General features: G+C 40.2%; 2 protein-coding genes across 3 annotated transcripts in view; one reads left to right on the top strand and one right to left on the bottom strand.

Moving 5' to 3' along the window:
- The first annotated feature begins 113 nt into the window (after window positions 1-113).
- LOC307012863 (uncharacterized protein) lies at window positions 114-8,784 on the top strand. Of its 2 annotated transcripts, XM_079640063.1 has the most exons (6): window positions 114-308; window positions 443-630; window positions 1,972-2,099; window positions 2,489-2,608; window positions 2,703-2,793; window positions 5,271-8,784. In XM_079640063.1, the coding sequence occupies exons 2-6, from the start codon at window positions 597-599 to the stop codon at window positions 5,366-5,368; spliced, it is 471 nt and encodes a 156-aa protein (XP_079496189.1). In that variant the 5' UTR covers window positions 114-308; window positions 443-596; the 3' UTR covers window positions 5,369-8,784. The 2 variants fall into 2 exon arrangements, with proteins under 2 accessions (XP_079496189.1, XP_079496188.1); XM_079640062.1 differs by having other exon boundaries at window positions 114-630.
- A 930-nt stretch (window positions 8,785-9,714) lies between these two features.
- LOC307047701 (uncharacterized protein) overlaps window positions 9,715-16,225 on the bottom strand; it is a 31,865-nt gene continuing 25,354 nt past the window's right edge. Inside the window, exons 18-26 of the mRNA XM_079694824.1 lie at window positions 15,660-15,731; window positions 15,546-15,581; window positions 14,893-14,937; window positions 14,756-14,788; window positions 13,550-13,696; window positions 12,792-12,968; window positions 11,497-11,587; window positions 11,195-11,272; window positions 9,715-10,719 (exon numbers count right to left, since the gene is read on the bottom strand). Of these exons, the coding sequence (XP_079550950.1) occupies window positions 10,511-10,719; window positions 11,195-11,272; window positions 11,497-11,587; window positions 12,792-12,968; window positions 13,550-13,696; window positions 14,756-14,788; window positions 14,893-14,937; window positions 15,546-15,581; window positions 15,660-15,731 (888 nt within the window). The 3' untranslated portion in view covers window positions 9,715-10,510. The remainder of the gene's footprint in view (window positions 10,720-11,194; window positions 11,273-11,496; window positions 11,588-12,791; window positions 12,969-13,549; window positions 13,697-14,755; window positions 14,789-14,892; window positions 14,938-15,545; window positions 15,582-15,659; window positions 15,732-16,225) is intronic.

Consider the following 16,225-nt stretch of genomic DNA (forward strand, 5'->3'; position numbering starts at 1 on the left):
CAATTTTCTCGGGGTTTAAGGGAACCTCCACTGCGCATGTGCCCAGTCCTAACAAAGATCTATACAGAAAGGAACAGACGGAGGAGATCACCATCACTAGACTCAGACTGGATCATACAGGATTAAACGCACAATGTTTATAATGGTAAAAAGCAAAGTTGAAGAATGCAGGGGGAATGGAGTGAAAGAAAATCTGGAACACCTCATATTACACTGCAACATGTACAAAACAGAGAGGGAAACACTAAGAGACAGGGTCAGAGAGGAAGGAAGGGAGTGGAGCCTGATGGGGACACTGGGAACAGAAGGTGAGGGGGTAAGAGCTACGAGGAAGGCCATTCTTAAGTATTTGAGTGAAACAGGATTGATTGGAAGAATTTAAAACAACGTAAATACAGTGGTATAATTCCACAAGTGGTGACAGGATGACACTCTTGTGCAGTAGGTGGCGGTATGCAGCTTAAAGTGGTTTGCAATCCGCCAAAAATCGAGTGAAGAAGAAGAAGAAGAAAGTCCAGGAAACTTTCACAGGTGTGGATGCCGGTGTGTGGTGTATCCATAATTTTATAATTTAACGCAGGAAGATAATATCCAACATGAATATGATCAGCGCTCCCAGGATACTTTCAGGTATGAATGAATGACCTTCAGCGTTGCTCGGTGCTAGAGAGCGGATAAAACGATGTTACGGTATACATGCCTAGATAAAAAAGTAGAGTTTCCATCCAAAAAAAGATTACTGATTGGTTTATTATTATTTATTTATTATTAAGTTATTAATAAAATATACAAAATGAAATACAAATATGTTTGTGGTTTGTCAACACTGTAAACTAACTGTATCATAAAAAACTGCTGTATCATGGCGTTTAAGTCAATATTGAGCAACCGTAAGGTCGGAAGTACCGGGGTGGGGCCCATTGAGCATGCGCAGTGGAGTTTTCCCCTTCAGTCTCGTCTCCAGCTCTCTGTCAGTCAGATGAATGGAAAGAGAAAAATACATCGGGATTCAGCTTTTAGAACATTTTACAACTTTTAGGCCCTAAAGATTTAAATAAGGGCTATGCAAGTGTTCGTGCTAGGTGGTTGATTTAGCTCCCCCTAAAATACCCGGTGGTTTAAAGTCATAGATAATGAATGGCCTGAAACTAAAGCGTCACATGGGATTCCCCGGGATTTCCCAGCACGAGGAGCGGTTCACTAGAAACCTGACTCTTCAGAGAAATTTGGAAAAACCCACTGTGGTATTTCATTAGAGCTTGATAAAGTTTGTTTTGAATAACAAAAAAGGGAGGCTGCTAATGCTTGTCAGACCCGGTCAGACCACAGGAAAACAAAAAGCAGAGGTGGTACAAGTACTGTACTGTACTTACTCAAATACATTTATTTAATACCTTACTTTACAGATGAATGATGTGAAATATAATCAAGTGTTGAATCAGACTTTAGTTCCACCTGGAGTAAATCCACAAGCTACCCTGCAGTATACAAAGTCATTCAAACTAGCTGCACCTTTACCAGCTTTGAGAACACTTTCATGATCAATCATTATAAAACATATCATATATATTATTCTGAAATGGACCAATCTGCACGATGACTACTTTTACTGTTGCTACTTTCACTATATTTTGATGAGAATACTTTTCTACTTTTACTTGAGGAACATTTTTAATGCAGGACTTTTACTGTAACAGAGTATTCCTACACTCTGGTACTTCTACTTTTACTCAAGTACAAGATCTGAGTACTTCTACTTTTACCGAAGTACAAAGTCTGAGTACTTCTACTTTTACTCAAGTACAAGATACTTCTCCCACCTCTGAAAAAAAGTTAATAAAACACAAAACCAATATTTTTGAGAGGACAGAAGCAAAATAGACAATGACAACTGTGGTTTAACATTCACACTAATACTAATACATACAAATATATAACCTGACAATAATGTATTTTCTTTTTTATTGGCAGTCTTGGCTTTTGTGGGGCTTCTTGATGGATCAGCGGTGAATACGCTCCCATCTCCTTTCCCCTGCTGTCCAGACGCCACACTAACATATGAACCACACTGTGAAACCACATTCATCCTCAATCACCAGGTGAAAATAATATTTAATCTGATTGTAAACTCCCACCAGACAACTGCCCTGTTTTCAGTCTTCTTTCTTCATATGAGGTGTAAGTGTATATATATATATATATATATATATATATATTATATATATTATATATATTACAAAAAGTCAATCAGAACTGTTTGTCTGCAACAGTAAAATGCTACTTGTTACTTATACCTGTTTCTACAAAAAATGTCACGTATATATAAATATAATTATATACACCTAACGGCAATTTTTGATAATACCTTTGTGCTTTTACTCAAGTAAGATTTTGAATAGAGGATTTTTATTTAGACAATTGTGTAGTGGTACTTTTACTCAAGTAAAGCCTCTGAACACTTCTCCCACCTCCTGGTTCCTTCATGCAGAACTTTGCCAGGTCCATACCAGGGGAGAGCAAGTGCATCGCTCCGTGCACAGAGATGAAAGATGGACGGATGGAGATGAGAGGATGTCACAATGTGACAGCTCAGATCGTGTGTAAAGACGTAGGTCAACACTTTCTGATATTTTGTATTAGTATCTGTATCGAGCGACTCCTGAGGAACGTGGGAACCTTCATTTTCACTCTTGTATTGACAGGAGAACAACAGGCCTGAGGAGAAAAAGATCCAGTACATCGGAGACCTCTGCGCGGCTGTAAGATCCAACAGCGTGGAGCGTGGGCATCATTGTGAGTCTCCTTTTATTTACCTGCAGGCTAATTATTTAAAACTCTCAGAAAGAGACTCAAACCAAAAATAAATAAATAAGTAAACTTAGTCATAATATGCTACAGTTACACCGCTAAGCTAAAGGAAGCTATTGTTGGTCTATAGAGAGGCGAAGTCCCTCCCCTTCCGGTGGGACTCATGGGACCTTATTTCGGAAAAAGTTTGCATTGAAGTCAATGGAGAGAGAAAGATTATCTTTCGATCCCATTTGAATTGTGCCAAGAATTACACATATGATTTTTGTCATTATCTTAAATAATAGATTCCATGTCAAAAAAGTCACAGTTTGTCGTAAAACTGTTGAAATATAAGACTATGAAAAATACGCAACTAGAAAGACTACAAATCCCAGAGTCGCGTAAGTGATGTCACAATTGTTTTCCTCCACTAAGAGATAGATTCTATTTATATGGCGCATATAGATAGAATCTATCTATATGGCGCTGGCTAAGATAAGATAACTGTAACAAGATGCCTGTGTGCTTAGTACCAGGTTGTTATCATACCAGCAATGGGTCTTGCTCGTTCTTTCGCTTCCCGTCTGATGAAAGGACCAGGAGTGGCTGGATCAAGTTAGCTACCTAGCTAGTAGCTAGCACGTTAGTTAGCAATACAGCCTTGTCATTTTTATTAGCCTTAACATGAAGTGACATTAAGTAACCCAACATGTTAAACAGTAAGAGTAGTAGTCATATTTCGTGAACCCTTTGAAGAGTACTGTCACCGGCGTGATCATTCTATAATACACCATTTAAGCCCGGGGGAGAAATGCTAACATTAGCATCTGTGATTTTTTCTACTTCATGCTATCTGCACAAATGGTTGACATTAAACATTAAAAAGATCAGGCATTTCAGAGAGAATCAAAGGAAGGCAGGCAGGCAGCTTTGCATGACATTCTTCTGGACGTGTTTCATTGTGTTGATAGTGAGGGAAGTCAATCCTTTTGTTGACAAGACAGTAGTGTAATTCGTGGGACAATTCAAACGGGATCGAAAGATAATCTTTCTCTCTCCATTGACTTCAATACATAATTTTCAGAAATAAGGTCCCATGGAGCTCAACCGGAAGGGGAGGGACTTCGCCTCACTATAAAGGAATTACAGCACGTTCACATGACTTCACTTCACCACCGCTAAGCTAAAGGTGGCTAATGTTGGGCTATAAAGGAACTACAGCACGGTCACATGACTTCACGTCACCACCGCTAAGCTAAAGGTGGCTAATGTTGGGCTATAAAGGAACTACAGCACGGTCACATGACTTCACGTCACCACCGCTAAGCTAAAGGTGGCTAATGTTGGGCTATAAAGGAACTACAGCACGGTCACATGACTTCACGTCACCACCGCTAAGCTAATGGCGGCTAATGTTGGGCTATAAAGGAACTACAGCACGGTCACATGACTTCACGTCACCACCGCTAAGCTAAAGATGGCTAATCTTGGGCTATAAAGGAACTACAGCACGGTCACATGACTTCACGTCACCACCGCTAAGCTAAAGGTGGCTAATGTTGGGCTATAAAGGAACCACAGCACGGTCACATGACTTCACGTCACCACCGCTAAGCTAAAGGTTGCTAATGTTGGGCTATAAAGGAACTACAGCACGGTCACATGACTTCACGTCACCACCGCTAAGCTAAAGATGGCTAATCTTGGGCTATAAAGGAACTACAGCACGGTCACATGACTTCATGTGAACACCGCTAAGCTAAAGATGGCTAATCTTGGGCGTGATGGCGTCTAGTCGTCTCATTTAGACACTTCACCAGTGGGGTAATTACAGACCTTATTTAAGGCTAACAACCAAAAACAAACCTTCAGAAGAGGGAACAGGAAGTGTTAAAATGCTGACTCATCTCTGGGTTTAGGACTCATTCCTGCACCTCTATACAACCCTTTATGTTTTAATGTGATGATAAATAGGGATAATGCGTGATAGAACTTTACAGCTTAGCAACAAAAGTAGGTTTTCTACAATGTGGATTTCTGAACACGCTTTCGCCCTGACACACCAGGCAGTTTTCGTTAGTCGGACGACGAAGCGTGCCCTGTCGCCCAAACTCAATTTGGTGTGTCCCGCAGCAACACTCCAATGGCTGATAGCTCCAGTACCGCACGAAACATGTTTTTGATAGACGAGAGTGAAAATGGAACGCACACGCTATTTGTTGTTTGTTTATATCACGCAGTCTGTTCTTCTTCTCTGTCTTCCGGTTGTTGCCTCTTTTGAATGGCGAATACACACTACCGCCGCCTGCTGGTAAGGAGAGTTATTGCCACTCACGCATGCGCAGTTCGTACGTGCTCGGCTGAGGTCTTTGCGGTGTGTTCCAGTGCGACACATGGCCAAGACGCAGGAGAACACGGCGTCGGCGAGTTCTCTGGTGGATCAGCTGCGAGATAATGTTCTCTTTTTCTTTTGGCTGCAGGTTGGGTTGTCTTCCTGCCGTTGGCCGTGCTCATCGCTGCATTGTGGGGAACATACAGGTACAAATCAGCATTCGTACAACAAACGGAGACCAGCTGATATCTTCCTGATGCTGTTTTTGGTGGTATGGTTTTTAGGGTCCTCTAAAACTTAAATGTTTATGCTATTGCTTTCCGTCCTATGCACTTTATTAGTAGATTTTAGTATAAATGTCTAAATATATTCACATAGGAATATAAATGAAGTCTTCCCATGACGGTATTCATTGTTTCGTCATGCAGTGCCTTGAAGACAGTGTTTGACCATCATGAATGTATATTTTTTGTACTTTTATAATATTGAATGTTTACTTTTCTCATGGTTTTCTACAGAAGCCTCAATATTGCACATCAGTTTTAGTCTCTTATTGTTACATACAATGTCTACGGTGATCAGGAAGACATATCATTTCACATACTCCTGAGGGCATTCCAGTTATTATTGAAGACACAACCATTCAGGTTTAATGAACCTTTTATATCAAAATACTTCCGCCCTTTTGTTTACCTTTTGTACCAATTCTCCTGCCCAATAATCAAACACTAAATGTTAAGCCATAAATGTAGCCAGCTCTTTTTGGGTTTTCACACTAAAGACCAAGTGAATTTACGCACGCAAATATGAATGCAAACTGTTTTTGAGTGCCATATTACAGGAGCGAGCAATAGGAAATAGGGAGATTTAATTGGACGTCTAGGGTTCAAATGTGGCTTTAAAACATTTCCATAGGGATAAAATAAATTCCAGTTAGTGAAATCTCCCAGTTTCATAGATTCAGTGTCATCTCTAGTATTTGAAAAAAAGTTTAAGTACACTGACTTTATTTTTGCACTGTAAAATGTTCCCCTCTTGTGTGTAAGTGTGTCCAGTCTGAAATGTACCTGAAGGAAAGTCAAAGAGTGTCGTAGCCGGAAAGAGCATCTGATTGGTAAGCACACACTAGCTTTAAAGCCAGTAAAAGTACAAAATTACAAGTGAGGTTATATTTCTGTAGTCCTGAAGGAACTCGATCAAAAGTCAGATGGTGAAATGGTAGCAGAGACTCAGTATTGTTATTAATTAAGGTATTATTAGGTTAAAAAGTATGTTTTTTACTTTCCCCTGTTCGTTTTAGCTGGAAAACCTTGAAGGCTCTTTTATCTAAGTTACGGAGCAGATTTGTATTTCTAACTGACTTAACATGAGCTGCTTAGAGAATTTACAAAAAGTATTATTATCAGGGTTCCCATCGTTAAGAAATTAGGACGTTTTAATTTTGTCTGTTGTTTAATTTATGCTTTAAAAAAATCCCCAAAATCGAGTTAGTTGTGGCGATTCAGTAGGATAAAGTTTTGGCAAAGAGTGGATTTAATTCCACTAGTTAGTGCATGTAAATGGTCTGGAAAGGCTCAAATTCCTGCGTTGCCTCCAGAGGGAGTTTCTCTCCCTTTCTATATTGGCTAGCGCTCCAACGCTTCGTACGTGATAGGCTAAGGGGCGAGACCTGAGGTGGCGCTAGACTTTTTCGCTGCCCGTCATTTTGACGGACAGGGTCGTAACATTTCCGTCAAAATCCATTATTACCCGTCGGTCTACTTTGTACACAACTCTGACGGTGGGGGGGAGAGAGAGAGCAAGCTCGTGAACTGTCAACGGAGGGAGGGAGGGGAGGACGCATGATCGCGAACTGTTAGCGCCGGTGTTATGCCGTGTTATGCATGCCCACTCGCGGGAGCGCATACAGCGTAAAACAAAAACTCCCAGACATTTCAATGATTTGTACGGCAAAGTTAGGTTTGGAAACGATATCATTTCCTTTTTGGCCGGCATGCATAACACCGGAGCCTCGCTGGGGGAAACTTGGCGCTGTTCCTAGTTTGTTCCAACTGCTTTCAGATTTTTCAGTAATTGTGAAAAAAAATCCGTAATTGACGGAAAATATTCGGTTAAAACGACCTCTGGGCAGGACATCTCTAAGCGTTTGACCAATCACAACAGAGCTAGCCAGCTAACCAATCAGAGCAGACTGGGCTCTGGTTTCAGACAGAGGGCGAAAAGAGGTGCTGCAGCCCAGACAGTATGAGAACAATAAAGAGCTTTTTGAACATTAAAGCATGGAGACATGTAGAGACACTACATACTGATATACACCTGAGCATCAGCAGGAGAGGACTCTTTAAAGTAGAGACACTACATACTGATATACACCTGAACATCAGCAGGAGAGGACTCTTTAAAGTAGAGACACTACATACTGATATACACCTGAACATCAGCAGGAGAGGGCCCATTTTTAAAGACTTGTGGTACAATATTATAGGGACGTTTTTGGAAGTTGTTGGTGAAAATGTGTGGGAACCCTGTTTATTTATATTGTTTTAGTATGCTCCATTTTGATGTTAATTGTTAAAGCAAAAAATACTAATAAGCCATTTTCTCTCTTTAAGCTAATGGTAATATTTTACCTGCACTTTTACAACACTACCTCTTCTTCTACATAATTACTAACTTCACCTTCTTTGTTTCATCTCCTGCTATCACTTAGAAAATAGTGTCTTATGTGACATAAAAGTCCCAAACTCTGCAGCTTTCTTACATATCCAACCAAACAATACTGCTAGATATAAATGAATGTTCCAACACTGTGACAGCCACTGCAAGGTACAAGCTAACGAGCTAACGAGCTAACATAACCTTATTTTACTATTTGAACCCTTTAAAATAAATCCCCGAAATGTACCTAATGCCATAACCAACATGTTGAATCAGTTTGACCCAAATGTAAACATATCAACATTATCGAGGTTAAATTGTTATTGTCAAAAAGATATAAGGGAATTATTTTATACTTCTTCCCAAATTAATAAAAAATATGCATTCCTGGGTCACTGATTTTTATTTCATTTTCAGCTAGTTTTATAATCCCATATTAACATACCTTTCTTTGATATGAATCTATTTATTTAATAGATTGGGCTTTTTATATAAATTACATTTCTAAAGATGCTCTTTCCTGCTTCAAACCGATCATACCTCTTGAACCGGGCATTAATCCTCCTTCTGGTTATTTACGGGTATTATTCTTATCAAGAGCCAAGTAAGAACACAGGTTACGACGCACATGTTGCTCTGTTAACGATGCTGTTTCTGTTTTCTCTGATAACGTGTTTGGTTTAATTTCTAAAAATTAGTTCTCAAAGTCCAAATAATTGCAGCTAAATCTGTCGAAAAATGTGACTTGTAACGAATGAATAATGTGAAAACTGCCTTAAAAAAAACACAAAGCTCAAGATTTTTTCACTGTATAGTATTTTTCTTTCTTGATCTGTTTTAATCTTTAATTGTTCTAAAAAGTACTGTACGCCATGATAAAACCTCGATATGACATTTCCTCCGGTGGAGACCAAAGCTTTTGTGCATTTATGTAAATGCTGCTGCTTCTGTGTCTTCAGTGAAGCGAGCTGTAATAAAATGCTTTCCAGAAATGGTCCTTGCAATCTGTTTCATCATTTATCCAAATAACGCATTCTCACTACACACAACACGGAACCAACTTTTGTCTTATGATGTTAGCATAAGCACACATATTGTATAAATAACCATGTAAACACCGTGGACCTAACCTCCTCTAGGGGAGTTTATTTTTCTAGATGTTTCATCAGTTATTAATAAATCAATAGTTTAAAGTCTTAAAGTTCACCTATCATGCTATTTTTAGGCAATAGCATAGGTCTCAGATATATGAAAATATATACAGTACATGTCTATGAAGTGTTTTGCTCAAAATACCAAACAGATCACCCATTCTAGCCATGCCTCATATCCCTCTATTTCACTTCCTGTTTCAAAAGTGATGATTTTGGGATAAAGCTTTAAAAAAAAAAAAAATTGATAAAAGAATAAAGGACGGGTCTGAGCTCATGCGGGACCCGGCAGCTGCTGTCTAAACTAAATACTGGCGTGATGAAACGCCATATCATGGATTATCAAGGATTATTTCTGAAACAGTATGGAGCTCAAAGGCTTTCTCTCTTGCCGGTTATACCACAAGGTGAGTTCCTTTTTATTTCCTGCTTCACACACATGCTCTCCAGTACAGGTTAGCTCTGAGTGTTAGCGATGCTAATGTAAACACCGACCATATCATGTCCAAATCAGTCGGGCATTGTTTCTGATAGCAACGTTTCTGATAGGGCCGTGGGTCCACATTTCCGATATTACGTCATATTGGACGCAAATCTGAATCAGCGCCGTTTTTAGAGTTTTAGGTACGGAGGAAAAGAGAGGGTTTTATTTTCTGACGCTGCGTGAGTTCCCCGACGCACCGGGGACACATGTTGATGTAGAAAAGACCTCAGAAAGTGAATTTTGCATGATAGGTCCCCTTTAATTAATCTGACGGGTAAAGTCATCTTGTCAAACACATGCACATGATAATCAGATTTAACTTTATTTTGAAAGCTTGATAATCACAATGGATGGTCATTTAGTGAATCAGAAATATGGAACCAAAATATGTTTTTCTTACAGAAACGCAAATCCTTATTTTGTACAAATAGACCCGTGTTGACAAAAATACTCAGATTTAAAAACAGACACTTAAAGATCACAGTACATGTATTTGAGATACTTTACATAATATTTACATAGCACTTTGAATTCTTTGTTAATTTTTTTTACACTGATGGAAAAACTCAACCGAAGGATTCAGTTGGGAATCATTAAGAGTTTTAATGAAACAAACATAGCAGACGTCTTTGTTCCTGGTTAAAGCTGTAACAGTTTGACGATCTTTCAAAAGTAAAGAACCTCCTAAATCAGTGTCCGGGTCGGGTGTAAAAGTATTTTCTTGTTTAGTTCCTGCAAAGTTTCCCATTACTTACCAAACCTGCCACCAAGTGGAGTGCCTCAGGGTTCTATCCTTGGTCCTCTGACATTTTCCGCAAAACATTACATTTTTCAGATTTATCTCTCCTGTCGTGTTTTATCAAACATAAATATTGTGTTATACATTTGATTGCTTCAAGGCCTTATGATGTCCACCACAGTAAGTACAGTATGTGAACATATGAAACTGCTGATCACCACTTTCATTGAATTTTGAGTTGTTCCCGGCCAAAAATGACCCCAATAGGAAATGAATGGGTAACTCTAGATCTCATGAACACGACAGGAGGGTTAAACCCAGCTCTCTGACCTTCTTCGTGTGTTCATCGCTCGTGTTCATATGTTATATGAAGTTAGCGGCCCTTTCACCAGACCCTGCTCTTTGCGCGACACCGGCGCATGAATGCTGCAGTCCCGCGCCTCGCAAATTCCCGGCACTCCTGCGATCCCGAATATTCCCAACTGACCGACAGCACCAGGGAATCCTCGGGGACCTCGAGGACCCTCCATGCCGTTCTTGGGTTCTGCGGGGTGACCGTGCAAACCTGCGGAGGGGAAATTACAAAATGAAGGCGCCTGTAGAAGCCTGGTATTTATTTATACAAGAGCGTGGAAAAGAGGCACAACATGAGCAGCACATTATTATGTATTTTTTTTAACTAGAAGCAAGTATACAACCCAATTAAAAAGAAAACAGTAGTTTTAAAATAAAACAAAAGGGGAAAAAGTTAAAGAGGCCCTATTCTGCTTTCTGGGTTTTCCCTTTCCTATAGTATAGTGTGTTACATATATGTTTCAGTGCATGTAAATGGTCTGCAAAGGCTAAAATCCCTGTGTTTCCTCAACAGAGAGTTTCAATTTGAATGAACTGTTTTAATCACGGTAAAGATCCAGCATTTTCTACCACAGAAACTAAACTGGCTGTTTTGTCAGCCTTGCGGTGAGCGAAGAGCCGATCGCTTATCATTTGAATGCATCTCCAAGTTTTGAATTATTGCGTGAAACCAAAGGGCGTCTCACCTCTGATGCCTTGTGGTCCGTCGGGTCCCGGCAGGCCTTTACCTGCATCACCTGCACGGGCTTTACCTCCTTTTTGACCTGTTGACAAATACACCGTTTCAAGAACAAAGCTGAAACACTACAGACCTGTATTGAGAATAAACATTTCCCTTTTGACCTGAAAAACACACAAAACTAAAAGTGTGAAAAGCTGCAAAACTAAAGATGTGTGTGTGTGTGTAGGTAGTCCAAAAATATTTCTCTTTAACCTGCAAGAGTTTTGAATTAAAAAGTTGTTCTGGATGTATGGAAATGTGATTTACCTCTGTCTCCTTGCGCTCCTTTCTGTCCCTCCAGTCCTCGGTCACCTTGAGCTCCTCTCCCTCCTTTAGATCCCACTTTCCCGGCTTTTCCCTGATGGGAAGAGAAGGAAGACATGGTGTCCAATTACACCTTACTTCAGGACGCACTGGAAATCACTTATGGTGCGATTAACAATACGATCAGTATTCTCGTGTCTTCCCTGTGTGTCGCAGTCCAAAATGATCCTGTCAAATGTCGGTCACCAAAGAGGAATACAGGAAGTGTTTCAAAGTGTTTTCCAATAAGCAGGAATTCATTTATTCTCTGTATTACAGTATGGTTTTTCATTGGTCCCTCTTCTTTAGAGAAGAGCAGGAAATGATGGATACACGGATCGTGTTCAAATCAATAGGCACGCAATGACTCTAAATAATAATGATCACGCCACCAAACACACATTCAGACTAAAGGAACCAGCCTGTTTGGAAAATGAGAGAAGTAGAAAGTACAGGTATTTGAGTTCAACATGTAAGAAGTAGAAAGTACAGGTATTTGTGTTCAACATGTAAGAAGTAGAAAGTACAGGTATTTGAGTTCAACATGTAAGAAGTAAAAAGTACAGGTATTTGAGTTCAACATGTAAGAAGTAGAAAGTACAGGTATTAGTGTTCAACATGTAAGAAGTAGAAAGTACAGGTATTTGTGTTCAACATGTGAGAAGTAGAAAGTACAGGTATTTGAGTTCAACATGTAAGAAGTAGAAAGTACAGGTATTTGTGTTCAACATGTAAGAAGTAGAAAGTACAGGTATTTGAGTTCAACATGTAAGAAGTAGAAAGTACAGGTATTTGAGTTCAACATGTAAGAAGTAGAAAGTACAGGTATTTGAGTTCAACATGTAAGAAGTAGAAAGTACAGGTATTTGTGTTCAACATGTAAGAAGTAGAAAGTACAGGTATTTGAGTTCAACATGTAAGAAGTAGAAAGTACATGTATTTGTGTTCAACATGTAAGAAGTAGAAAGTACAGGTATTTGTGTTCAACATGTAAGAAGTAGAAAGTACAGGTATTTGTGTTCAACATGTAAGAAGTAGAAAGTACAGGTATTTGTGTTCAACATGTAAGAAGTAGAAAGTACAGGTATTTGAGTTCAACATGTAAGAAGTAGAAAGTACAGGTATTTGTGTTCAACATTTAAGAAGTAAAGAAAATAAGTAGTGGAGTAAAGTACTGATACCAAAAAAATGTACTTAAGTACAGTAACAAAGTATTTGTACTCCACTACTTCCCACCTCTAATAATAATAGAGTCTTACAGTTTTTCCCGCTGACCCCAGGGGCCCCGTCCCCCCCGGGGGTCCGATTAGGGTCCGGTTGTTGATGGGGCAGCCCTGGGAGCACTTGGCCCGGATGGAGGAGGCGTACTGGGAGATCTGGGCGGTGACCACGCCTCTGCAGAGCTGAAGCACCTGCTCATCCGTCAGACCAGGACCCTGCAGACACAAAACACCCCGTCACTGTGGGGGGGAAATATTCTCCTAGGCCCATACCTTTGACCCAGTTCATCAGTTAAACTGCCCTCGCTGAGCACAGGCCTGCGACCTTGGGCTGATCTCAGTGTTTTGTCTCCCTATTCTCTCAGAACCAGCTAAATACATGGGTCTGGGCGTGGTAATTGTCTTGTGAATTCTCTGGTCGTTAACTCCATAATAAACCATCAGTGTTTGCCATCAAAGTTCCTGCTCTTTTATGACACATAGAAGCTGCTGACTTTCGTGAGTGGGGTATTTAAAGTCGTAGAACAACGTGTGGTAACCTCTTCAGGTGTGTAACCCACAGACCTTATTTAAGGCATCCAACCAAAAACATGTTCAAAGAAACAATGATTCAAGACGAGGGAACAGGAAGTAGTACAATGTATTTCCGGGTTTTAAGACTTGTTTCTGCACCTCTCTATTGGTCTCCTTCGTTTCCTTCCAAAACAATCTATAACATATTTATTTAAACCCTTTTTCTTTTCATGAACAATATGATCAGAAACGTGGATATAGCTCAATCAGATAGAAATACTCACGGAGGGGCCTGGAGCTCCTTTAGGTCCCGCCTGGCCTTGAACACCGAGGTCTCCGAGCGCCCCGAGCTCTCCTCTGGTTCCCGGGAGCCCGGGGGGGCCGAGGGGTCCGGAGAGGCCGCTGCGCCCCACAGTTCCTCGAGGGCCACGCTGTGAGAGAACAGGGAGCGAAACAAAGGAGGGAAACCATTTTAACTGGTGTTGGGAAAACACTGAATGTCCTCTTCCAACATGAGAGCAAAGGTATCAACTGTAGCTGTGAACATGACAGGATGTGTGATTACCTAGAAGAGCATCAGGACTGTTTGAGGCATATGATAGCTATGTGATTAACATGATGATTCAGCCTCTATGGAGAGAGACATATGACAAGCATGATCATTTCTGACGTGGAGCTAATCTGAAGTAAACATTGAATACTGCTTTCTATTCCTCCATCTTGTGACTGTGGAACTCCCTCTCTTGGATATCAGCATGTGAAGGACACTGTTCAGGAACTAGTTGATGCTCTGTATGTGATGACTACTTCCATTCTGGAGAGGATCACAGATACATGGATCCTGAGATTGAAGCTCAAGCCGGGGACCAGGGAGATTTCTCTAACAGCTGTTCTGTTCCCACACATGTCTGCACTCCATTCTATTTTAACATCAAGATTAAATTGTTTTAGGTCTTATTTATGTATATTATTTTGCACCGTTGAAGGAGCTTGGGACTTCCATTGCACATCGACCCCAGCTGTGAATATGACAATAAAGCCTTTGAACCTCTTATTTATTACACAGCTGTTTAACAATCTGTTCCTATCACCCAGGCTTTACATTGAGTATATCGGTTTGTTTTATACAATATAAAACCTTCTGTCTATCCCTGTTACTTCTTTACATACACTCTACAAAGTATCATCATAACAGCCAATCAAACGTGTATTCATTTGATACATAAGGATAACTAAGATGTCAAATATAACACAATTGAACATCTGCTTTGCTTATTGTAATAATGTTCCTTTTCTTAGATTTCTTGAAGTGTTTGGATTTAAATCTCTCTCTTAGGAGTGTGTGAAAGAGGGCTGGCCTGCCGTCGTGTGTCAGACCTTTTTGTCTTCTGTCATAGAGGATTGGCTCAAAGCAGAGCGTGCTGAGGAAACTGCATTAGTGTGTATTTCTATGACGTCAGGGTACATTAGGAAGTAAATAGAGTAAACACCTGTCCTTTGTCTCCACGGTCTCCCACGCCGCCCTGAAAGGAGAGAAAACTGACATCAGTGAAACCCGGCAGGTGTGGAGGAAGAGGAAGTGAATATATGGAGGAACAGTTTTATCATCAGACTGTAAACAAATTACCTTTGGGGCTTTCACACCTTTCATGCCCGTCCTTCCTGCTGCGCCCTGCAGGGGACACACCCAGAGGAGGAAGACGGGATTATTTATCAGAATAGTTTAACAGCATGTGATTGATTAGAGTCTGGTAGCAGCTCATAGAGTCCTGCTGTGAACCCGGAGATGCTGACACCAATGTTTTTATATTAGAAATGTATAGCAGGGTCTCCAGCGCATATGTTGGGACATTTGCACCAGTAGCACAAGTTGAGTAAATAGCATTAATTACCATTATAGCTTGGACAGTTTTGGAGTGGTTTTGGGGGCTATTGAGGAGGCCGAGTCCATTTCTGACATTTTCAGGATCAAATAAGACAGATTTAACCAAAGATGGCAATGTGTGTACTCTTTTTGATTAATTTTGGGTCGATCTGGAAGATTTAGGGGACTCTGGATCATCTGGATTGGACAGATTTGAAAAAAGTGTCCACAGTAGATGTTATGACGTTCATCTGGTGCTCTGAGGGTCGCAACACTTCTAGTTTCTTTAACTTGTTTGAGAGATGTGTGATTTCTGATTTCATGTGTTTACTTATTGCTCTGTGCGGCAGCACTTTGGTCTGGAGGTTTTTAAATGCTTTACAAATGAAGTTGTATTTTGTGGAATAATCTCTCACCGTCTCTCCATCGGGTCCGTTCTCACCTTTGGATCCCTGGAAGACATTCAGGTTCAATTACTTTTTCATTTCAGATTAAAGTGTCTTCATTCATGAATCTGTGCAGATACTCACAGTCGCGGCCTGCAGACCCTTCGCTCCGAGTTTCCCCGAAACTCCAGCATCTCCTTGTTCTCCTTCAGCTCCCTGAACCCCACAGACAGGAAACACTCAGGAAATGAGATTTAAAAGTTTAGAGGTGGGAGAAGTACTCCGATCTTGTACTTGAGTAAAAGTAGAAGTACTCCGATCTTGTTCTTGAGTAAAAGTAGAAGTACTTAGAACTTATACTTGAGTTAAAGTAGAAGTACTCAGATCTTGTTCTTGAGTAAAAGTAGAAGTACTTAGAACTTATACTTGAGTTAAAGTAGAAGTACTCAGATCTTGTTCTTGAGTAAAAGTAGAAGTACTCAGATCTTGCACTTGAGTAAAAGTAGAAGTACTTAGAACTTATACTTGAGTTAAAGTAGAAGTACTCAGATCTTGTTCTTGAGTTAAAGTAGAAGTACTCCGATCTTGTTCTTGAGTTAAAGTAGAAGTACTCAGATCTTGTACTTGAGTAAAAGTAGAAGTACTCAGATCTTGTACTTGAGTAAAAGTAGAAGTACTTAGAACTTATACTTGAGTTAAAGTAGAAGTAC

The sequence above is a fragment of the Notothenia rossii genome (genome assembly GCF_949606895.1).
Source record: "Notothenia rossii genome assembly, chromosome: 7".
NCBI lineage: Eukaryota > Metazoa > Chordata > Actinopteri > Perciformes > Nototheniidae > Notothenia > Notothenia rossii.